This window comes from the organism of the source record quoted next, unplaced genomic scaffold (assembly GCF_019419815.1).
Source record: "Pyrus x bretschneideri cultivar Hongxiangsu unplaced genomic scaffold, Pyrus_bretschneideri_v1 Contig15, whole genome shotgun sequence".
Taxonomy (NCBI): domain Eukaryota; kingdom Viridiplantae; phylum Streptophyta; class Magnoliopsida; order Rosales; family Rosaceae; genus Pyrus; species Pyrus x bretschneideri.
The window spans coordinates 3,226,763-3,249,465 of record NW_025999446.1 but is presented as its reverse complement, the minus strand read 5'-3'; the positions used below and the strand labels follow the sequence as shown (position 1 = coordinate 3,249,465).

Below are 22,703 nucleotides of genomic sequence, written 5' to 3'. Positions count from 1 at the left end.
CCTTTATTAGAATTTGGTGGCTGACTAATACAAAACGTATCACGATTTAGGAAAAGTTGAAGAATGTCTAGCAATATAAACAAAGATAGATTAATGGAAGTGGAACCACATAGGGGTGTAGGTGCTTTCCAAAGTGTGAAAATATATGTTGTGTTTAAATGATAACCTTTCATGTTTAGATGAAGATTGTACCTAAAATAACCTAATTGTCACTTCTTAATTTATGCTTAAATATGATGGAATCGCCCCCTTTGACCGGCCTACCAGTTCTTTTAACATCATTTAAGCAAGAAAATATCTCTCAACTCGTAGTGGAATTGACTAATATAGACAACAAAATGTCGAAGTGGTAAATTGCAAATTTTAAGTGGCAATGATTTGTTAATTGGAACCGACTGCAAAGAGCAGATCCAATTACATGATAGAGATGAATGAAGATTCTAAGAGCCAAAAAAAAAAAAGAGCATTATGGTGTGTACCCATTATTAGATTTCATGTGGGCTACAAGTGTAAAGATATGCAATTTATGATGACCAATGAAGATATGCATCAAAAAGCTTGTGACTATATGTGTGTGTATTGCACCTGGTGCAATAAGTGGTATGTATTAGCTTTCAATGTTCTTAAAGCTATAAAACGAAACTATTTTTTTAGCTAAAGTGGGCATTTAATTAAGTAATTGAATAAGTAAAGGTGAAAGAATACTTGATTAAACATGCCACAACACTTGCAAATAATTCCAATTTGCATATATACTTTGGCATATACATTTGATTATTTATCAGTCCATAATATTGTTATGTTATTATTTAAACTTAGAGTTACGACCTAAAATCAATTGACAATGAGTAGATTTGTTCAAGCATGCACTAGTAAAAAAAATCCCTTGCTCAACAAAATTTTACGCGATGAAACACACATCGTCGTGCAAAGTCACTTTGCGCGACAAAATTTTAAACTTCATGCAATATGTTTAAAACAATAAATAATTATTTTTTAAAAACTTTGTGCGACGAAATCCAAATATTTCGTCGCCTAACCCAATTTATTTATTTTTTTATTTAATTTTATATTTTAAATTGTAAAATTAATTATTTTCATAGTTTTTATTATTTTTTAAAAACTTTGTGCGATGAATATTAATATTTCGTCACCTAAATCCTCTTTATTTTATTTTTATTTTATTTTATATTTTATATTGTTGCCCTAAATTATTTTCTTTATTTTTTATTATTTTCTTTGTGATGAATCAACATTTTGTCACCTAAACCCTATTTATTTTATTTATATTTTTAATTGTAAAATAAAATTATTTTCTTTTTTTATTAATTTTTAAAAACTTTGTGCGACGAATACTAATATTTTGTCACATAAACCTTGTTCATTTAATTTTTTTATTTTAAATTGTCTAATAAAATTTATTTCAATAAATTTTGCGCGACCAATATTTCGTTGCTCAAAATCGTTAGATTTGGGCGGGTGCTGAAAATGGGACGCTGAAAATTTATTTTTAAAACTTTGCGCCACCAATATCATAGCGCAAAACCCTAAAAATTTGGGTGGGCTCCAAAAATGGGATGTGGGAATTTTTTTTTTAATACTTTGCTCACGCAAAGTGATACGGTTTTTAAAACCAAAATAACTCCTCCACAATTTTCTCAATGTCTCTCTTTTGTTCTCTTACCTTTTCTCTCTTACTCTCTCCCCAAATCCGACCCTCTCTCACACTCAATCTCTCCTCTCTCTCTCTTTCTCTCTCTCTCTCTCTATCTCGCACTCTCACTCACTCTCTCACTATCTCTTTTCACTCTCTCACACTCTCTCCTCTCTCCCTATCTCTCACTCAATCTCAATCTCACCAAAAGGTATTTTCTCCCTAAATTTTAATTTATTTTTCATTAATATGTGTTTTTGGAGTTAATTTTGGGTTTGGGTGGGGTTTGGGGTCGGGTATGAAGACAGATGTCTATCGATTATTAGTACTAGGTAATCAATGCCACATCAGCCTAAGTTGTTAGAAAGTTTGTTAGGTGGTTAAATGATTTGTTAGTTTGTTAATTAGTTACTTGTGGTTAAGTAAGCTTGTATTGTTTAGTATATAATGCACTTCAACTTACAAATGTAGTTAGTTGTCATTTTCCTCAAATATACAGAACTTTCATTTCTCTCTCTAAAGTTTCTCTCTCTAGTTCTACATATGGCTCCATCCTTTATTGTTCTTTGATTCTTTCTCAATGTGGTTAACAGGGTATATGGTGAGGGGTGGAGTTTGGGGTCAGATTTGGGGTATGCCAATTTTAGGGGAGGTTAATTATGCCCATTTTTTGGTATTATTTTATGTTCTTTTTTTTTATTTGTTATTTGACCATGTTTGTTTTTTTCATATGGAATCGTTGGAACTTTGACGGTGAAAGTTGAGGAGTTGAGGATTATGATGCTATCGGATCATAACCCCCGCCACCACCACCACAATAGACTTGTATTAGGATTTTATTATTGTAATTTATTAATTTATATGTACATTTTTAATATAATGTATATTATGGATAATTTGATCACTATTTTTTATATGTAATTTTATTTTGAATATGTCAATTTAAATTAAAGTAATTAAAAAAAATAAAGCCGTACAAATAAATTAAATTCAAAAAGTAAAACATTCAAAAATCTTGGGCTACCAAATATTTTGTTTCACAAACAATTACTATAATTAAATTAAATAATAGAACTAATAAAACAAAATGTCAATTTAACTAAATAAAAAAGAAAAAACTAAAACTTTCGAGCTCAAAATCTTGCACCACAAAATATTTTGTCGTGCAAAATATTAAATTAATTTAATTAAATAAAAAAACAAAAACTTTGCACGACGAAGATTAATTTTCGTCGCGCAAACCCTATCTTCACGAATCATGCACGACAAAAATTTCATCGCGCAAGGTTTTAAGCGACAAAATCTTACTTTGCGCAACAAATCTTATTTCATCGCACAAAGTGATTTTTTTAGTAGTGATGTATTTTAAAGACTTATACAAAGCTTCATTTTTGACAATCAAGAATTACCAATTGCAGATGTGTGACTCAAAGTTTTGGCTCAGGGCATCAAAATTTAATCTCTAGATTCGCATGCTTACTTATTTCCCTATGCGCTTAGAGTTTAGCACTCGGGTTTTCGGGTGAGAAGAATATAAACTCTTAAGTAATTAACCTCGTACCTGCATGTTGCTGTAATTGTGTCAAACTAAACACAATTAGGTTTGCATTTTAAAATTGAAAACTGTTATTAGCACTCTAAAAATCTCATTCTGTACTCCTCACAAGTCTATTTTTCTTTCTAATTATAAAAAGTTTGGAGTGCAAAATAAGATTTGTGGAGTGCCAATAATAATTTCCCTAAAATTTTCTGTTCTGCACTTAGGATTTATCTCTAGGTTTCGGGTAAGAGGTAACAAAAACTTCGTATATGCATGTTGATTGCCTATTGCAAGCCGCATTTTATAATACGAGGCCATTTACTTTTTCTTTAAAATAAAAAATTCAAAATATTAACCTTAAGAAAAATATTAAGGAGACTCTATTAAAAGTGAGATTTTCTATAAACTCTCTGTCATCTCTTTATTATTTTTTTTTGCATGTTTTGTAATATTGTCATGTGAATTGTGCCAAAAACATGAGGTGACGAAGAGTCCATAGAGAGTCCTACTTTTGAGAAAGTCTCCTTAGCATTTCTCTACTTAAAGGTAATGCTAGGAAACCCATCAATTTAAAATTATATTTTATAAACTATATGACGTGGTTGTTGATGATTGAATTTATACTTAAATATTAATTAATATGCTTATTTCTTATTGGTAACATATCACATAATTTGCAAGTATGGTCTAAAAATTTAATCTGCCTAATGTACTCACATTTATCAGGTCTTGGTCTCAAAGAGTCCGCATGCAAAAGCAAGCCCAAATTATTGGTTAGTTTGGGCTCCATATTCGTTTTCAAGGGTCCCATTCAAAACTCTCTCTTTCGCTCAGAGGCAAATCAAGTTGAAGGGTAGGGTTAGATTTTCTTATTGCCATAGGCACCTAGGTCAGATTCGATTTTCAGTTAGGAAGATGGAATATTACTAAATATAGTAACGACTTTTGATCTGAATCTCATTCCCAATACTTTTTGTTGAGAAATGCTAAATATGGTAACAACGTCAAGTTTAAGCTCCCCTCTTGGCCTCTTCCATCTATATTGGAGATAGGCCAATAAGGCTGTAAGCCTATACCCTCATGTGTTATTACTTACTTTTAACACACTATTCTGTTTACTTTGTGCTTTCGGCTGGTGATAACATTGTTATTTAGTTCATGCAAAGATTAATTCCATATAGGCTTAGCTTTCTGCATGCCTGCCTTTTTAATTAGGTTCTTCGCATTTCTCCTTCTTTGAAAATAAAATAAAAAATAAAAAAAATAAAAAACCAGTTTTAATTTTCTATATCGTACTTGATTTGAGTAGTTTAAGTGCCATGATAACGGAAAAAGGTTTAATTTGATTCTTTTAAAAAGGGAAAAAGTTAATTTGATGGTTTTGCATGCTACTTTGTATATATGAATGTTAAGATGGAGATACTGACTTTAGCGGTATAATAGTATCTCTACACACACAAGGTGAGAGTTCTGCTCAAATGTTGAGAATTTTCGATGTGACTATAATGTTCCCACATGGTATTACTTATACTCATGCAAGATATAATACATATATTATTTATGGGCCGTTTTATAATAATTTTGTTTTCAATTAAAAAAAACAAGACAAGTGAACTAAAAATTGGAGTCTTCAAAATAGCTTTATTTTGGTTTTCAATTTTGTGTAAACTCTTAAATGATTATCAAACAAGCCTTTAGTAATACTATACTACAAAGTATAAATGTGTGGTTTTCACTGAACACAAACTTTTTGTCCACATCATTTTAGTAATACTATACTACAAAGTATAAATTCGTGTTTTTCACTGAACACAAACTTTTTGTCCACATCATTTTTTCGCACATAGATTTATTTTTTTTAAATGAAAGAATGACAATATGGATGCCATACCCGAGAAAAAATTCTTGCAGTGCTTTCCTTCCCCTTAGAATTTAGGTTTTGTTTAAACAAAAGATGTACATAGATTGAATATTAAGAAATGTAAATATTTTAGGGTTGTGATTTTCACACACCCTTAACTACTTTTCTCACACCCCTCCATATTTTTTAATACTTAATTTGTATCCTACTATTTAATCTTCCATATATACCCCTTCCTATTTAATCTTTCATTAATTACTATCAAAAAGTAGAAAGGATATATATGGAAGATTAAATAGTAGGATACCAATTAAGTATTAAAAAATAAGAAGGGGTGTTGGAAAAGTAGTTAAGGGTGTGTGAAAATCACAACCCATATTTTAATGCCGGCCGTGTGATTAGGAAAAATTTATAGGCAGCCCGCACGATATCATCAAGTCTCTTAAGCACACATGATTGCTTGCTCCTCATCAAATAATGAGGCACTTTTCAAACTAAAATTTTATTTGTCGTACTGTTAGGTTTCCAGACACAGTAGTGGCTTAGAAAATTTTAGAATCATCTTTCAGGATTGGGACGGCCATATAAACATGACCTGATTATTAAGCCAAATCATACTCTAGAAAAGGAAGCAACCAGCTGATCATAAATATGCATTATTGTATGCGTATACGCATACGATACAACCGTATAGTTAATCAAGTAAATATGAAATTAATTTGGCCGAGGAAGCTATAATTTGAACTTTTTGAATTTATTCCAGACGATATCATTCATGTTTTAACTCAATGTTTCTCTCCCTCATCACTACTTGAAATAGCTCCATGTAAATTAGATGATTCAATGTATGGTGTATTATTAGCATATTGAATAAATGATGGAAAGAAGAGAAACTGATTGCAGAGCTTTGAGTATACAGCAGAGAAAAAACGCTAAAGATTGTCTACATCACCAAAAAAAATAAATAAATAAATATTATTAAGATTTATTTCATACCGAGTTATAAGACTGTATTTTGGAAGAATTAATTAGGAAAGCAAGCTTGAACCCTAATTTAAAAAAGGAAAGTAATCATAATCCTTATCCTACGTAATTAACCAACATCCTTCGTACTTTCAAAACAGAAAACACCATTTTTCCTATTGGAGATGTTTGCGATTTGCCATGCACCAATTTTTAGTCCCCACAGTTCCATGATATTACCCCCTACCAAATACACCCTTATCCTATTTCACCCAACAAAAAGAAGGAGAAGAAATGAATGACATATATACAGCAAGGTGCCTACGTACCAAATATCAAAATCAAGCACCTTATCCATGATAAATTTCTCCCTATTGCTGTGCTCTTGTTTGAAAGCAATGTGCTTCAGAAATGTGCTTAGCCGCCCTAGCCGGCCCCAATATTTGCATATATATATATATATATATATATATATATATAGTATGTATATATATGTATGTATGTTTGTATAATGACCATGCATCACTTGACAGGACTACGGACACCACGAAATGCCACATGTATGTAATTTCTATCTCCTCTCTTTTCACCCGCTCATAAACTTGAGAGCAACTTACATGAAACAGATTCATCATCACGTGGCGTCGCAGAAATTCCTTTACATATTATAAATTTGGTTCCTCAAACATATTAAAATGTTGTTACACATAAAAATAAATATATATATGAAAGATTTATGTTTCTTTTAAGGAACCCTAAATTACCACACTCCCAAACCCTAATGAAAACATAGGCTAATATATATTTCACCATGATCTTTGGAATAATGATTATTGTCTGAAAACGCATACACATAAAGTCAAAAATTAACCCCTGATGTGGTTATAATTAACTTGATAAACTTTTGAACCTCGTATATTTTCATAACACAGTATATGTCACAAAATTTTCATTCTTAAAAATGCATTATTTTGGAAAAGTGTGAGACCAATTAAAAACAACTGAACACGTCATTTTATAATTAAAAACATCAGTGGGACAGATATTGATCACACTGGTGATTAGAGGGCTAATATTCTACTTCCATTGAGCCAATTCATATCACGTAATGATTGTCGATATGATTTCTTTTGATGAGAAGTTCATATATAAGAATCAAAACCACCTACATATATTGTCTTCAGAGGTGGCCCTCTAATTCGTACGTACGTCCAGGTCATTAATAATTGTATGGTTCTTGTTTCCACAACGCTCTTAATTTTGTTGATATTTTCCAATGATTAGGTATGATTGCAGATGCTAGCTACAATTTTTGGGATCTTGTAGTTGCATTTTACTGAAATCATTGGTTTCCTCGGGTTTTGCATTGGACTATTTAATATTTTATCAGTATAACAATAATCACAAAACAACAATAGAGTTGAACATAAGGAAAATAGTAGGGGAGCTAACACATATATAGTATTTGATGTTGTGTTGACAGTGTTGGCCCTTTAGGCTCAATGATTTCTTCTGATATTTTGTTCATCAAATATAATGGTGCAGTTAAGGATGATTTTTATCACATGTATACATATATGTCGGGTTTTTAGCACAACGATGATTTATTTTTACCAATTTGTTTATATATATATATATATATATATATATATATATATATAGATATATACACACACACACACACATCAAAGGGATTAGAAGTTTACTTGATTAGATGACTGATATCGGATTGAAATTTGGATCTGTGTTTATTTTATGAATGAGGTAAGAAACAAAAACTTCATTTCTGGAATGCTTAAGATTATTTTGGATTATTGGACCATACATTGTATAATAAAATAATAAATTCAAAATAATGATGCAAAAGAATTACTAAAAAAGAGTTATGAAATTACTTTGTAAATTTAAAAAACTTACAAATGACTAAGGTATAGTTTACTAAAATGAGAAATTGATGCACGCATGCATCTCTCTAAATGAATTGCAGAAATTAAAATTGTTTGCAATTGTCTCTAGGAACAAGAAGAACTCAGAGAAGTTTTGAAATTGAGAAAATGAAAATTGAATTAACTTACTAACTTAGGCTTCGGAGCCTTTCTTTTATAGATTGGAGAGAAAGCATGAATGATTGCACAATTGACATTAGAAGCACAGAGCAACAGTGAGAGCATGGGATGGATGGACTTTAGTTCATGCATGAATAGTGGGTTGTCCGAATGATTAATATTTGATTGTTGATCTTGTACACGGAGTAATTATTGGTATGACGTGGATGTATAGTATCTTGTTGGTTTACTATTTGAATTTATATCTTGGATGAATAATTGTCGACAAAATTTAATTTTTAATTTATGGTAATTTATTCATAAGGGTCTTGAGTGTCTTCACAATCTACCCATCTAAGCTTCTGCCTTTGTTTTACTTGTTCGATTTTAACTGTAGTGGTCAGCTTCTAGGAGGAAGCATCTAAAGATTCTGAAGAAAAATCATCTTCATTTTTAGAATCTAATTAGGCTACTTGAGCTAAATTCGTAACTTCTGCAACTGTTTCCTTTTGAGGAGGATGATTTTGACCATTCTTAAAGGGAAGAGGAAAGGGAAATATATGAGAGTGACTGTGTTGGAGAAATCGAAGATTACTCGATTGGGAACTCTTTGAGGATCTAGTCCATGATTCGTTGCCGATTGAATTTGTCCAACCACTTGACTGGGATGACTCTAAAAACATCTTCATAACTGACATCATATCTCCACTTTAAGATTCATGGCACCTTGTATTTGTCCATGAAGTGTAAAAGAATAAGGACTCTTTCACCGTATGTGTCTTTCTTGTAGTGAGACTGGAAATGCCTGACTTTTTGCATGAGAGTTTTTGGAATAACTTCGATTATAGGTCCATGAGACATCCACGACCTGGAAAACAAGCTGGGAAGTTTGTCCTGAATTTACTGTCAAAATTAGTAAACCAAGAATGACTGAAATCCTCTGTTTGATAGAGGAAAATGTTAGTTGATGCGTCAATATAGTCATAGTAATTATACTGAATATTTGGTAGTTATGAACAGAGAGATTTGTATTAATAAATGGGAAAACCCTTCTGACTCAGGGATGACTTTTCTTATGTGAATGGAATGGTAAAGAATTTTGGTTTGGTCAGTAGAACTCCTAATTGGTTAAATAAATATTGACTTTTTTAAATAAGATGCTTTTGTAAATTTGAGCGTTTGAGTGAATCTCCCGGAGAGTAAAGGAAACCCAGAGAAAATCAGACTTTGGCTAACTTTTCTGGTGTTTTGATGTGTCAAAGTGTTGTCGAGATACAAAAAAGGTCTTTACTTGGTGATTTTGAAAGTAAGAGGATTTTACTATTATTTATTATAGGTTGGGATGAATTTCTGATTGGTGGTTGGAATGGATCATACGCACTTACTAAGGCTGACTGGTAGTTTGATTTAATACTCTATAAAGTAGAACCCAGGGGACTAAATCGGTTGACTGAACTACTAAATGTTTAAGGAATGAGGGTTGACTCTTGTTTTACTACTACGAATGAGGCTGGAAGTCTGCTAGTTGACTGATTAGTATGACGTTTCTTTCCTAACATCTCATCCTTGTTAGAATTCTCTGGTTAGAAAATTAGGGATGCAATTTTGACTGCCCTTTAAATACTCAATTTCAAAATAAAAAATGGTTAGTATGGTTTGCCATCTTGCAAAAATTTGTTTTGATGCAATGTTTTGAATGTCTTTTTGTAAAACATGCTTAGCACTTTTAAAATTGGCTCTTAGTATAGAAATTATTTAATAAATCATCTTGAAATTTTGATATACACATTATTATGAATAATATTTCTTATGTAATAGTACTATAATTTCTATGGGCCGGATTCCAAACTCTTGTATGGAAACAACAATTTGTTCAGGAGAATTAGAATGACTTCTTTGTTTGAGAATACCTTCATAATAGAGTTCAAAAGCATTAGTTTCAACAATTTTGAAATAATTGATTGTAGGAATACTAAAACAGGGCAATGACTTTACATGAGATTTGATTTGTTTGACTATGGATGTATGATCAGTAGACCAAGACGAAGGATTAGTTTTGAGCCTGTCAAATAGTGGCTTGCATTGTTCTTCATGGGAGCATATTTATGCGACTTTGTTATTTTATTTCTTTACATTTATTTAGTTAATTTCACTTTATTGTAGTAATTTAAGTTATTTTCATATTATTATAGGTCCAATTGGTAAAGATGACAATAAATAGTCAAACGGAGTAATTTGGAGCAGTTTTGGACTTGGATTGGATAGCATGCGTGGATAGCATATGGGCTGGACATTTTTGGTGTTTAAATGGTGCTAGACATATGCTAAAATCTGGAGAAATTAAAGTTGAGGCTTGAAAGGCAAAGAATTACACAAGAAAGATGAATCCTAGTTGGAGAGGAACATTATCTCATCATATCTTATCTTATCTTATCTCCAGCTGCAAGAATCCTAATCACATTCCAACACTTTCTACCTAATTCTTAGAGTCCTAAAATAATTCAAAATACCAAAACCTTTTCCTCCTTGGATTCAGCCCCCCCATATAAATGAAATTCCTGCAACGATTTTGGGTGTGCCACCCCTACCATTCATCCATTGAAGTTGCTAGAATTTTCAGAGTTCTTCTATCTTTGTTTTAAGTTTCAATGCATATTTCAGATTGCTTTTCAGTTATGATGAACATGTGTAACTAAGTTTCTTTTTAACTAGAGGTGAATTCGAAGCCATGATCATATGTTTTATATAAATTGATTACATCTAGTTATTGTTTCATAAAACATGAATGAGATTTACTTATCTACTTTATGGAGAACTTATTCTTGTATGTTTATTAAGGATGCATACTTAGTTTGCATGCAGGGATTTGATGCTAGAATATAAAGGAATTCCACCTAATCGTTATGAACTTATATTTGTAAGTTATATTTGTAAGTACTAAAAGTTACTAGTCATGATTGAGTTAAGTAAATTCTTGGCAAGAGTATCATGCTTTTCATTGTTACGAATGCTTTGTCAATGCTTATGATTTTCACAGAACTTAATGATCTTTGAGATGCATCTCTATCATGCTTTTCATAGTTAGAGAACTTGAGAAGAATAATTTGGTTGCGTTGCTGAGTCCAATTCAATGAACTTAGGAAAATCTGAGAGTTAATTAGTGCTATTCACGATTAATTTGGGGCATTGTCACTCATGGTTTATAGGAAGAATAACTGGAAATCGATTTGTATGCATATATTTCATGTGTGGAGAAGAAACCTTTAGCTATATTTTCATCCATATTTCATTCACAACTTAATTTACTTGCTGCCATTTACTTTTGTTTTAATTAAATTCGTCCAAAATCCCCCCAATCATTGTTTTAATGCTAGTTTAACTTAGTTTTCAGTTTTATAAGTTTAATTTGTGTTGATTAGCATCCCTTCTAATCTCCGGAATAGAAACGATCCCTACTTACTCATACTATGATTGCATAATTTATAGGGTTTAATTTGTGTGTTAGTTTCTACCACATCAGTTCTTTGAGATTCGGGAAGAACCTGTGCAAGATAATTTAATGACTCTAAGAATCGTTGAAGCTGGGTTTTATCAGTGATCTCATCGGGAAATTTGTCTAAAAATTGGATAACTCTATCTATGGGTTGGATTGTTGACTAGTAAATATTGTATCCTAGCAACCAAACTTTAGTTTGGAGCAGTTTTACTTTTGTTGTCGAAACAACTAACCTATTTGACCTAATTATTTTGACAAACATGCTTAAATGCTTCAAATGGTCATCAATTGACTTTGAGTAAATGAGAACATCATCTACGTAAATAAGAGAAAAATGACTAAGAATTGAATAGTTCATTCATAATGTTCTAAAATTCACTAGGTTCATTTTTTAATCCGAATTACGTTACACTCCACTCATAATAATTGAAAGAGGTGACAAAGGCAGGTTTGTATATGCCATTCTCATGTATCTATATTTGCCAAAAACAGACTTCATAACGAATTTTGAAAAAATTATTGCTTGACTTAATCTTTTTATCAAATTTCTTTGTTGGTGATAAGATATCTAATCCACTCTAAAACTTCATTTAGAGGATTGTAATTAAATGACCAATCTTGGGGCACCTCTTTTTAATTTAGCACTCTTCTGAACATAGAAAGCGGGATATGATTGAGGTGTTTTCCCTTTTTTTATTATACATTTGCTAAGTAAATCTGTAATCTCGTTTTTACTTAATTCCATAACTTTTTGACTCATCTGAATTGGTCTAGCTTTGGTGGGGATTTTCTTTTTATCAAATTATTTGATGTAAGGAAGTTTGATTCGGTGTTGTTTTCTGCTCCAAAAGGCATTAGGAATGTATAGCATATCAATTCAACAAGTTTCTGCTGAAAAATACTAATCTTATGTTGTAGAGCATAGCTGGCCTACTGTTCATCTATTTTTTGTACTTTATTTATTCTTTTAGATAACTAATTTGTTGTGTTTTACTTTTAATTAGGCTGATTGCTTTTTAGACACCATATTTTTTAATAAGTTCTTTTTTCTTTTTTTTTTATGAGAATTTAAATTTGACTCACATTAGTAAAAGTTACATCATACTGTACTGTAAAAGGATACGACAAAGCTAGGGATGGAAGACCAAGAATAATATGGTCTGATTTATTTTTTATCAAGACAAATGATGTTTTAAAGCAGCGATTTTCTTGACAGATGTGGGCACTAGGTATTTCATATTTTAATTTCAAGGGCGAACCATTAGCTGAGCTAAAGGCTTCAGTTGATTTATGAAAGTATTTTATTGGGATAATTCTTTCTTGATATAATTTAAATCTGCTCATGCATCTATTAGAGCAATGGTTTCTAATTAAAAATCTTCTATTACTAATTTTACCTTTGAATACCATTTTTTATTTTTATATTGTTAATTAAACTCAGGGTTTTTTCCCTACTTGAGTCTTCATCGATGAGGCTGCAATTACTGGTTCATTTTCAGAATTAGGTTTCTTACCGATTTGTTGTTTAATAAGATTTTGTGTTTTAAGTAAGCTGAGATGGGTTTGATTCTGTTGATTGTCTGACTTAAGGATTTTTATGTCTTCCTTAATTTTGTTTACTTTGTGTGGTAAATCCTTAATTGTAACTTCCTTTTATGTTTTACTAAATTTTTCTAAAATTGTGCTGGGGCGGATTTTACCTTGATGATTGTGTGTCTGGCTAGTACTACTTTCTCCTTATTTTACTAATTCTTTAATTTTTGCAAGTACTAAGATTATAATTCTGAATCATTATTTTTACTAATTAATTTTATAACAAATTTTCTTGTTCTTCCTGTTTGTTTAAAACTGAAAATGTTTTACAACAACCATCTCTGGATTCTATATTTATGTCTGGAGAGTCATAGTTGCGTGAAGGATTTGACTCAGGGGAGTTGGATTCTAAGTCATGTTATTCTTCTTCATTTTGGTCTGTATCTTTTAATTTTACAATTCTAATTATGTCTATTTTCTTTTTTTCAGATATTTTTAACTAATTAGTTGTCTTTTTCACTCTTCATTTGTATGCATAATGACAATATCTACCACACTTGTAACATGTATTTTTACTGTGATTTTTGGGATGGATTTTAGAACTGGTATTTTGGACCAGTCTTTCCTAGGTTTGCTATTTTCATAAAATTTACTAGTATCGAAATTCTTGTTTTTATTTTTCAAGTTGTGTCTATAGTAACTTGTACTCAGGTAATTTTCTATTCTTTTCTTTTTACTGGAAGGGGCAACAGGGTTAGACCATATTGTTCACAAAATGTACCTAACTCATATTTAGCTACTCTTTTATCCTTGTTGACTTGTTTAGTTATTTTTATGTCAGTACACATTTTTAGTCCTTCTTTTTGGGTAATATTAATTATATTTCCATAGTAATGATATTGTATGTTATGATACCATCTTCATTAACTAATACTTGTCTGGTTTTATATGCAAATAGATTTAGTAATCCGTTAATAAATTTTTTTTTCCAAAATGGTTGATTACTATCTTCTCTAAGCATTACTTTAGACATAAAAATATCTTTGTATCATCTGCCACTTAGTACTACAGTCTGGTGGTATTCCTCTTCACTTTGAAGTGAGAGGTCTTAGGTTCGAATCTCGTACATGGCAAAATCGATACCAAATTAGGCTGCCCATTATGTGGCTTAGCCAAACTCCCCCTCCCCTTAATGTAAAAATATCGATGTACTAAAAAGAAGTATCTTTATACCATCTAAAATGACTCAAGGTAGAAAATCTTAAATTATTAAGTTGATTGTGTATTATAGAGGTTACATTACTTGGTGTTCCTATTAAATGTTCTATTATTGTCAAAAATAATGTGTTGACTGAGTCAGGACTCCCATACCAATTCTTTCACCAAAAATAGGGGTTCCAACTTCATTCTATTGAACTGCATGTTTAATGGCTAATTTGGACTGTTCAGTGACGTGTTTTTCTGTAACATTCCTATGAATCTGGTTGCCAAAAGGTCAACGACCTCTGATTGGCTAAGGTTATAGCTAATAACATAACAGCTTGTAACCATAGACATGTGTTGTAACTTGTTTAAGATTTCTTGCTCAAATAAACAATCTATGTTCCATACATAGTTTATCCGCATATACGAAAATTTAAGTTTGGGAATTTTTCTTCAAATTGGTTATCCGGAGGTGTTAGCCTGAATACTAATTTTTTGAAAGACTGGAGGTGTTTTACTACGGAAATAGTTTTTTGTTCTATTTTTAGTTCTTTTAACCTCTTATCAATTTTTTCACTAGTGAAGTTTAATTTTAGGACAATTTTACTAGAGAAAGCATCAGGAAATTCCACTAAAGGTTTATCGCTAGCTGCTAATTCCTGTTTTGGAAGTTAATCTATTTTATTTTCAATTTTGTCTAACTGTTTTCCTATAAAGTTTAAACTTTGGTTAGTAAAATTATTTTGTTTTATGCCTCGTTTGACTCCAGCCTCGTCTTTTGGGATGTTGTATGAAGTCGCTCCTTGAGTGTTTGAAGTATTTACTAGGATAGTTTCTAGTGGGGAATGTGGTTGAGACTAGTCTTTTGTCTTGTTTAATCCAATTTTCTTTCGTGATGACTTTAAATTTTTTCTCCAATTGATAATGTTCTTCAATAAAATAAAACGGATATATCTATCCTATGTTTTTTCACAAAGCTTTTCCAGCTTTTAAAAATATCTAATCTTAGTTTTGGAGGGTAACTCCGCCTATATAATTCTCTTCAGGGTATATTTTCTTCTTATTCTATGTCAGCATTTAAGGTTTTCCAATCTATTTTTAGATGGTTTATTTAAAACTAATAATCGACGGTTTATATTTCATTCGAAATCAATTGCTATAGGTGATGTTGGTTCTTCCTGAGAAGGCTTGGTTTAGTTTGACTTTTGGCCTGCATAACAAGGTTGACCGACTTGAGAAGTTCTTTTTACTGATTTAAGTTTCATATTCATTAAATAATTTTCTAATTCATGATCACAATCTAAAATGTCAGTGAAGGTTGATTCTAAAAAAGAATTTCTAACTAATTCTTCATGCCTAGTTGATCGACTTAGTTTCATTTTTTAATGTGACATGGTATACGACGTGTTACTATATAAATAGTAGGATATGTGTGTTAAAGTTAATAACTTAAAAAATACAATTTCTCACCACTTACATAAAAACATATGGTGTACCACCTATGTTCCGGTCATAACAAAAATTTCTCCATGAGATAGACACTAAATCTTCTAGGAGGATTAAAGTTGATTTTTATCGTGCCATCAAAGAATTGTTGTATATTTTCTAGTTTACATCTACCAGTTTACTTTTGTTGGTTAAAGAACAACCTGAAGGTAGACTAATTTCTGACCATTTAATTGCTCTAGGTATTCTAATGTTAGCATTTTTCTGATTACTTTGGATTAATAACGTTTGATTTTTTGGGCTCTTATTTATGGCTTGAAAATTCATATTTGTGCACATGCACTTGTAATAAACTCTATATATTATATTAAGGCTGGATGCTGAACTCCTATAACTTGGTAACCAGAGGTTTTTACATTTACTGTGAGTGCTTTTAAAATGAAAGAACATTTATCTAACTCCCTTAATTCAAATCCACTAGAATAGAAATTTCAAAAATAATTTTTTTTCTTTAGCCCAAAAAAATATTAATTTTCAAAAACATGTTTTTGTTCATAGTACATCAACTTTAAATTTCCATGATCACAAATCACCCACAGCATCTAAAATAGGGAAAATTAGAATCCCTCTTTCTATATCATTTAGATTAAACATCTGTGCCTTCTTTAAATTTGATTAAAGTACTTTGACCAATAGTCACCTCTATTTTTTAAAATTAAATTTTTTTTTGAATTTATCATTTTATCTGCATGATCCACTTTTCTTTGTTTAGTGGAGATATTATTAATTAAACTATATTTTCTCGTCTTCCAAATATGTTTTTTTCGATCACATTTTTTTTTTTTTTTTTGTTATGAAAACATTTAATATTATTTCTTTTTCCAAATGGTTTTTTTCTTTTTCAAATAGTTGGTGATCAATATAAAAGCTCCATGTAATTTTTTTCAATTTTTTTGTGAAATTATTATTATTATTATTATTTTCTTTTTCTTTTTAATTATAGTTGTTGACGAATTATTATTAGGTACAATACATTACGTATGTATTATCTGCAGGTACATTTGAATTTACAAAAATCATTAATTGGTACGTTTATTTGCAATTTGGTACGTTTGATTTGATACATATTGTTAATATTGGTACATTATTTTTATTTTGGTATGTTTTATTTTGTACACATTGTGTATTGGTACGTTTATATTATTCTCAATCATATTTTCTCTTAACGTACTAAAAGAAAAACTTATTTCGGTACGTTTGATTTTGGCGGATTTAAACATATTTTAAACTATTTGGAAAGAAAATATGTGACATCCTACATTGCCCAGGGGAGTGATCCTTATATATATATATTCCCATCTCTACCTAGCACGAGGCCTTTTGGGAGCTCACTGGCTTCGGGTTCCATAGGAACTTCGAAGTTAAGCGAGAAGGGGGCTAGAGCAATCCCATGATGGGTAACCCACTGGGAGGTTGCTCATGAGTTCCCAAAAATAAAACCGTGAGGGAATGGTAAGCCCAAAGCGGACAATATCGTGCTACGGTGGTGGAGCGGGCCCGGGAAGTGATCCGCCCCGAGCCGGGATGTGACAAAATATCTTAAATCGTAGATAATTATAGCTAAATTGTAGCATTATTGTGAAAATAATTTTGAATCTAACCATTTTTTTTTTTGACAATTATCTCTAACGGATGAGAGTGTAATCAAAAAGCTAGATTATAGGAAATTTGTTACAATACAATGTGCATATAGCACCAAAATTATGACAAAAAAAAAGTTTAATCAAATCACTAAAAGGCATAAATGTTTGATAAAAAAATTTAAAATTGAGGCGTTTGTATCAAAAGGTCCCTCTAAAATATCCCCATGTAATGTGAATGGTATCTTGGATACAGTTCATACTCCACCCGCGCCGAGGCCCAACCCAAGTTGGTCCGATCCGTATTATCCAATGCCAATAATTCACTCGCTTAATCATCTAGATTAGTGACTACTTATCCTATTCGGATCATTATTTTTGGATTATGTAAAAGAATTTATGCCCTTTAAGGACGTCCATTCACACCTCTAATTTCAGATCTACCGGGTCAATTTGTTACATAATCAAACAATAACCAACTTCATGATAAATACTTCTCTCGAGGTGTCACTATTTGAAAAGGTAATCTGAGTTTGATACCTACTACTATTACACTAGTATGAGTTCAATATATCGTTATCACATGCATGAGTTTAATATATTGAACTCATATATTAGGATCATATTCCTGTATACGTCCGATATGTATGCGAGTCTAATATATTAGTATCAAACACACATTTTTCAGCCTACTGTAAAAGGCATAAGAAAATATTACTTTTAAAGTATGCTTTATAGTATTTATTAATATTCATGTCATGTCCACTTGCATCACATATCTTCACCGCTTAGCCTTTCTCATACAAATTCTTGTATGACAATAAGGAATATAAATACACATATCACCATCTCTCTCTCTCTCTCTCTCTCTCTCTCTCTCTCTCTCCTTGTGTTGAATGCTGATTTAGTCCCGTAGTTTGCTCATTCCTCAGCTTAAAACACCAAAAAACGAATTACACATTCTTACAAATGGATAAGACCCTCTTAATCCACTCCATAATTCAAGGAATCGTCCTCACATGCCCAATCTTTCTCTGATAACACAGAGAGAGAGAGAGAGAAAACACCTTGATCACCACTAACTCAGTATCATCATCAGCTTAATCCCCTCTTAGAAAAGTCAAACTTAGACTGATTAAGAGACTCACATATTCCCAAAACCTACATCTCCTCTCCCGAATGTTTTCCTCTCACTTTTCTTACTTTTTCCCTCTTAAACCACACTCTTTCATTCACTACCAATTCCTCTGCTAGCTTCTTCAACTTTTAATTCATTACTTGTATTCCTGAAGTAAATTAATTTGTTACATATCGCCATTTAGATGTCCATGGAATACTACAACACAAGAGAATTACAAGGCAAACAATCCAATGATCCTTATTTCATTGACAAAATGAGCAAGTCCTCTTCGTCCCTGTCGTCTTCGTCCTTGTCAGCATCATCACCATCACCATCGCCATCATCTAGAGATTCTAGACTCGTAGTGTGTGTTCCAGGGCCGGTCATCGTAGGTGCAGGTCCATCAGGGCTTGCAGCAGCCGCATGTCTGAAGTTAAAAGGTGTACCAAGTGTGATCCTGGAGAGATCCCATTGCATAGCCTCCTTATGGAAGCTTAAGACCTACAACCGCCTTCGCCTTCACTTGCCGAAGCAATTTTGTGAGCTACCCTTCATGCCTTTCCCTAATGATTTCCCAACTTACCCTATAAAGCAACAATTCATTCAATACCTTGAAGATTATGCTACCAAGTATGACATTAGGCCACAGTTCAATGTGACCGTGGCCAGTGCCGAGTTTGATCCCACGCTCGGGTTTTGGCGTGTGCGGACAACGGGAGTGAAGGGTGATGATGAGACGGAGTATGTGTGCCGGTGGTTGATTGCCGCCACTGGTGAGAATGCAGAGGCGGTGGTGCCGAAGCTTGAGGGAATGACTGAGTTTAAAGGCCCTATAAGGCATACAAGTTCGTACAAGAGTGGTGAGGAGTTTAGAGGGAAGAAAGTTTTGGTTGTTGGTTGTGGAAATTCAGGCATGGAGGTGTGCTTGGATCTATGTAATCATAATGCTAGGCCTTCTCTTGTGGTCAGAGACACGGTAAGAACTCTCTCTCTCACTCTCTCTCTCTCTAAACAAATGCCATTAAAGTGTTTTAAGATTTTTGGTGCCCTTGAGTTTTTTATTATTTTGTTTTTAACAAGTTTTAATTTGTGTATTTTTGTATAAATGAGACCCCATTTTTCAGAAATTTGTACTCTTGGCTAAAAAAACCTCAAGCTACTTATCACTTCAAGATCCAACGGTTTGTTCAAAGTCGATTAAACATGAATATAAAACCCTATTTTTGGTAAAACAAAAATTTCTTTGGTCTTTCACTTTCTTGGAACACCCAAGCATGCGTAAAATTGGTCAGAAACTTGGGCTCTCTCATACTTTCAAACCTTTCTTTTCTCAGAATAAAGAAACATTTGTGCCCTTAATATTCGTTCGTCCGTTGGCATATGAAGAAATTAGCTAGCCAGAGTTAGCTAGGCAAAGTCCTAGCAAACAACATGGAATGGGACTCACCCATCACCTCCATGCTAATTTTTGATTGCCTTTCTTTCTTTTTGTGCACTTTTGAGCTTTTTTCGAGTGTAATTTTTAACTTTATAATTTCGTGTTTTTTTTTTAATTAATTAGGTTCATGTCTTACCAAGAGAGATGCTTGGAAAGTCAACTTTTGGGCTGTCCGTGTGGTTGCTCAAGTGGCTGCCCATTCGACTTGTGGATCGGTTCTTGCTGGTTGTGTCTCGTCTGCTTCTCGGCAACACCTCTCAACTCGGATTAGACCGGCCGAAATTGGGTCCCTTGGAGCTCAAGAACTTGTCTGGAAAGACACCTGTCTTAGACGTTGGTACACTGGCAAAGATCAAAAGTGGAGACATACAGGTACTAAGATTTTTCATCAAGTCAATTCTCAATCTCACTTTAATCTTCTCTTTTTCTTTTAATTTCCTCTTTGCCAGCCATGGCCTTTTAATATTTACACAGTACTTTTTCCAATGATGGTACCTAGATATGCCTTTTGATGTAATAGATGTCCCACAAACAAGTAAATCTTCTTTTTCTCTAGTCAAAAAGTTTAAAATATTGTCATACGGTGAATTGTATTTACATAGAACTGTGTTTAACTGTGTATGATAATAAATATTTTCACCATAATTGGACAAAATATGCATGGAGCTCTTAGAATCTTGTTTAATATATGTTATCAGTTTAGCTTCTTTTTCTTTTTATTGTATATATAAATGTCGACTCAGTTCACTTTCCTGATTTTCTAACTTGTTATACTATGTGATATTGTAGGTATGTCCAGCCATCAAAAGGTTAAAACCTCACGCTATAGAATTTATTGATGGACGAACCGAGAAATTTGATGCCATTATATTAGCAACAGGTTACAGAAGCAATGTACCCATTTGGCTAAAGGTACCAATCCCACTACAATATGTATTATTTATGTTGATTCTTGCATGAACATGTCGTACAAATATATATATTGTAATTTGAGAATATGTATAAAGCATTTGCCTGACAACGTAAGTCAACCAAGAACATTTTACCCTAATTTTTACATATAGGGAATATAAGTTTAGCATTTACCCTAATTTTCACATTTATGGTATTGCAGGAGGGTGATATGTTTTCAAAAGAAGATGGGTTACCTAGAAGGCCATTTCCAAATGGTTGGAAAGGTGAATGTGGCTTATATGCAGTGGGGTTTACCAAACGTGGACTACTTGGTACCTCAATGGATGCCAAAAGAATTGCTGAAGATATTGGACGGTGTTGGAAAGCTGAGGCAAAGCATTGTAGTACTCCCTTTAACGCCTAACTTTTCCCATTATCATCATCATCATCATCATCATCACACTGTGACGATTTTGATTTGATGAGCTAATAACATCGAGAAGGCAGCTGGGAGACAAAGCAAGAGAGAGAGAGATTTCGGTTGGCCTGGAAAAATTTTACCCAAGGATCACCTCTTCGACTGTTTTTGGTGGTTGGTGCCATGTGCAGAAAAAGAAAGTAGTGATTTCTGCTCACTCCCTCCTAATTCCAGTCCTTGATTTTATTTGCTTTGTTCAGTTTAATGGCTAAAAATTAGAAAAGTATGCATGAAGTGAAAACAGTGCGTCGAAATCATTTCCGTAAAAAAAAAATCAAAAAAAAAAAGGATGTTACTACCAAGAAAAGGTTGAAAGGGAGAGAATTAGGTCCATGATTCCTTTATTTTTGAAACTGACAGAAGCTAGCTGCAGAGCATTGGGAAAGAGGAATTCTGAGAGAGAAGCATGTACACTTCTACATTATCATTATTATTGATCTCTAATTAGGTATGACTTTTTATAGAGGCAGAGAGATCAACGAGAGAGATTAAGGGGTATTAATTTTCATCAATGTATGCATATGATTGTGGTTTTTTTTGCCTGTATTTCCAATGGGGTTGGGATGAGAGAATTGAGAGAGTAGTATTAACATTGATGTAGCTAGGGTTTTGTGTGTATGGTTATTCTTTCTCTTTACCTAGCTAGGGTTTTGTATTTCTTTCTTCTTTTTGGATTTATTTTGGAGGGGTGTAGTGTGTTCAGACAACTTCAATGGGAAATTTGACTTGATCCACTGATAAATAATGAAAATCATTTCAACTGACTTCAATTTTTTTACCGTATACTCTTTTTCTTTTTCGTGGGCGAACTTTAGTGCAACAAAAATGTTGCTCATTTGTGATCAACATCATGAGTTCGAGTGGTGGAAACAACCTCTTTTTAAAGCAAGAATAAGACTGCATTTCTCCCACCCATCCCCGACCCTCGTAAAACGGAGAAACTTGTTAACTTGGGTATGGGTAAATAGGGTAATGATAGGGAGACTAAACTTAGAGACAAAATTTGTAAACTAAATGATGTGTCACCAATAAGAATGAGCACGTTCTTTAATTTCTAAAATTTTATTTACAAATTTAATTTCCTTAGTATTACCGGGTAAATATTATGCACCAAACTTTTTGCTCATTTTTATTACTGCTGGCATGCAAATTTCGCTGTCAGAATGATTTCAATCCCAAGTAGAAGATTGGACCACCACTTTTTCAATCCAAGATACATAAAATAGGATCATCATACCAGAAAGTGTTCGAGAACCCACGTTTTTAATCATAGCACTCTAATCAAATATGTACATGTATATAAAGTGCTAACAATTATTCATCAACGCGATTACAGTAGTTTGATCATGTTTTTCCTAAAGAAGCACTGTATACAGCTAGCTAGCCAGCCTT

General features: G+C 32.4%; 1 protein-coding gene across 2 annotated transcripts; it reads left to right on the top strand.

Annotated features, from left to right (window-relative positions):
- Positions 1-18,238: 18,238 nt before the first annotated feature.
- LOC125475535 (indole-3-pyruvate monooxygenase YUCCA6-like) lies at positions 18,239-22,075 on the top strand. 2 transcript variants are annotated; one of them, XR_007256879.1, is made up of 5 exons: positions 18,239-19,477; positions 20,063-20,311; positions 20,729-20,851; positions 21,054-21,451; positions 21,672-22,075. XR_007256879.1 is itself a non-coding variant. In XM_048580358.1 (4 exons), exons 1-4 carry the CDS (start codon positions 18,704-18,706, stop codon positions 21,255-21,257), a joined length of 1,350 nt encoding a protein of 449 aa, XP_048436315.1. In that variant the 5' UTR covers positions 18,239-18,703; the 3' UTR covers positions 21,258-22,075. The 2 variants fall into 2 exon arrangements, 1 of the variants encoding a protein (XP_048436315.1); XM_048580358.1 differs by having other exon boundaries at positions 21,054-22,075.
- Positions 22,076-22,703: the final 628 nt, after the last annotated feature.

What these genes read in the sequence shown, in the direction of transcription:
- LOC125475535 (XM_048580358.1), top strand. Translation starts at nt 18,704, where the DNA reads ATGTCCATGGAATACTACAACACAAGAGAATTACAAGGCAAACAATCC. An exon ending in TCAAAAGTGGAGACATACAG is followed by an intron (nt 20,312 to 20,728) that starts GTACTAAGATTT and finishes GTGATATTGTAG; the next exon opens with GTATGTCCAGCCATCAAAAG. An exon ending in ATGTACCCATTTGGCTAAAG is followed by an intron (nt 20,852 to 21,053) that starts GTACCAATCCCA and finishes ATGGTATTGCAG; the next exon opens with GAGGGTGATATGTTTTCAAA.